This window comes from Lipotes vexillifer, unplaced genomic scaffold (genome assembly GCF_000442215.2).
Source record: "Lipotes vexillifer unplaced genomic scaffold, Lipotes_vexillifer_v1.1 scaffold948, whole genome shotgun sequence".
NCBI lineage: Eukaryota > Metazoa > Chordata > Mammalia > Artiodactyla > Lipotidae > Lipotes > Lipotes vexillifer.
In genome coordinates this window covers 2,095,239-2,097,906 of record NW_006793764.1, presented here as the reverse complement: position 1 = coordinate 2,097,906, position 2,668 = coordinate 2,095,239, and the positions used below count along the sequence as shown (strand labels likewise).

General features: G+C 32.0%; 1 protein-coding gene across 2 annotated transcripts in view; it reads right to left on the bottom strand.

Moving 5' to 3' along the window:
* Positions 1-2,668, bottom strand: part of ZNG1A (Zn regulated GTPase metalloprotein activator 1A) — a 43,870-nt gene that overhangs the window by 20,468 nt on the left and 20,734 nt on the right. The window contains exons 7-8 of one of the 2 annotated variants that reach the window (XM_007466764.1): positions 2,446-2,492; positions 629-715 (exon numbers count right to left, since the gene is read on the bottom strand). In XM_007466764.1, the coding sequence (XP_007466826.1) occupies positions 629-715; positions 2,446-2,492 (134 nt within the window). The remainder of the gene's footprint in view (positions 1-628; positions 716-2,445; positions 2,493-2,668) is intronic. The other variant, XM_007466765.1, reaches the window with a different exon arrangement.

Below are 2,668 nucleotides of genomic sequence, written 5' to 3'. Positions count from 1 at the left end.
TCATGTAAGGAAAGAGTCAAAGAGAAGACAGGAAAATGAGGAGGGAGTCAGAAGACCCTGAATATCAGTCCATGAACTTTGAACTGTAGTCGACCATGGAACAACTTAGGGGTTAGAGGCACCAAGCCCCTCACCATCGAAAATCCTCATACTGCTATCTCTGCCTCAAAAACAAAGGAACTGATAAATGACTTACCCAAGGGCAAGAAGCTGAAAGGGTTTGAACAGAATCAGGACTCAAACCCTAGTTCTTTTAATGCCACATATTATGATCTCTAATTGAACACAAACTTTTCCCCATACTTAGTTAACTTAAAGATCTGTACAATGAAAACACAGATACTATGTTTATTGGGAAAAAATCCACGTATAAGTGGACCTGGGAAGTTCAAACCCTGTGTTGTTCAAGGTTCAACTGTATATTCTGTAAGCAATGGGGAACAATTTTATATATCACTATTTACATAACAGCCAATTAGGCAACAACAAAATATGTGATTCCCTAATGATACTTGAAGCAAGTCAACCTTGAACCTTAAATTTCTACAGGGCAATAGTCATGGTAAAAATATTCCGTACAGCACATTTTGAATTTGTAGGTACTTAACAAACATTTCTAATTTTGTACCTAATAGTTGTTCTTAATTTGCTTAAATCCTCTTCTGAAACCAAGTCTGTTTTATTGAGGATGATGATATCCGCCAAAGCAACTTGCCTAAAGTAGCAAACAAATAACAGATGTCAAGAGAAATGTTAAGAAATTAAAAATAAATAAGAAACACCTCCTCAAGATCAATTAGCAGCTAAGAAGGATACAGTACTCTATGTAATGATTTAATTTACTCCTAAACTATTTATCATCCTTCAAATAGTAAGGATGAATTGTATTCATCACTATATAAACTCAGATTTCAAATTATTCATTCAAAAAATATTTACTAAGTGCTCTTACTTGCTACTCTGAAACTACAAAGATAAGCCTCAAAAAGTTTACAATCAAGGATAGTTTACAATTAGGATGATTTTCAACTCATGATTTTCTTTGTAAAGAAATGCATAAAATTCCGATATCCAATGTGGTAGGAACAAAGACACTCTACTTACTAAAATATTCCACGTAATAATTACCATAATTTTCAAAGAAATACAAAGAACAAGTTCACTTAACATTAATACTACATTGAACAGTTTTTTTAAAAAAACTACACTTGGATCTTGAACAGTTATCTTCATCACTACGAATATTTATTTTCTCTGTAAAACAGATAAACTACTACAGAAATTCAAGTTAAAGAATCCAGTTGACAGGATGCTGGATAACAAAATAGCTTACTATAATTAGAAACTCTATTTTCTCTTAACAGGAGTAGTAAAGCTGAGGATTCTTTAAAATTTCCTCAATTCTTCAGGAAAGTTTAATCACTAGACTATTTGTTCCCAATACTGGTTTTATGCTACCTGAAGGTATAGCTAATTATTTCAAAGAACAACCAAATTCTCAAAAATAAATCAACTTCAGTTCACTGAAAAGCGGGTTTCAACAGTATGTACATCACAATCCCATTTTTATTTAAGTAAATTTCATAAGAATAAAGACTGAATGTGCACATCTCAAAATACAGTTGCAATCTTCAAATTGGAGGGCTCCTATATTTAACTTTTTTTGGCTTTTATAACATTTTGCTATTTTCTATTTGGCTTAAATTTTCTATAACAAACATTTTAATAAGGAAAAAGTTACAAAAATATTTAAGTTCAGTCTAATGTGAATCATAGCTAAATACCAAATGAAGTGTTCAGGCAGGATTACAAAACAACAGAGTACCATATTCTAAAATGATAGGGAATCAATCACCTCCTTGCAGTCTATTATTTATGTCAAGATCATCTGTAGCAAATCTTCGGGTAGAGGGAGACCTCCCTTTTAAACCCAAGAGCGTATTTAGTGACTGTTGTCTATCCCAAAACTCCTTTCCCATTAGCAAGAATATGCTTAGGGTAGGCAAACCAATTTAAATATTCATAAGTCTAAAGAGAACCCAATTAGGAACATACAGGTATTTAAACAAAAAATGTTCTAAATGCCAAATTGCAACTATTTCCATATTTATTCCTCTGTTGCTCTGAGTAACACTGAACAGTTGAATCAACTGAATTACTGTTAAAGAAGGCAGGAAGTGAATCAACTCTTTTTTAATAATCATTTTCAATCCCAAAGAAATTGTATGAGAACAAGAAAATATTTTTAAATGTGAACATCTTCCAAGTTCCTCACAAAAAACTCCTGTGCTCAGCACTCACTTTATGCTATAATATAGTTTTAAATAGAGAAAAGATCTTCCTTGACTATGTTTTTATGTTTCTCAGCTTGTTTTGTTTTTCATATCAATAATTTTCTTTTCCCATTTAGCCAGTAATCAATATATACTTTAAATAAATGAATACCTAGAAGCTTCATTGATAAGGCCATCAGGTTTTTCTTCTGCCAAATGCTAAACAAAAACAAAGTTTGAACAAAAGTTACTGTGGTGGAACACATAACCTAATGTCAACACAAAGGATTTTACTTTAGGGACTCCTTTCTTGCCTCTAATAAAAACTTCAACAAGTTCTATTACTGAATACTCAAATTCAGGACTAACTTTTCTATCTGAACGCATTTTCTTCC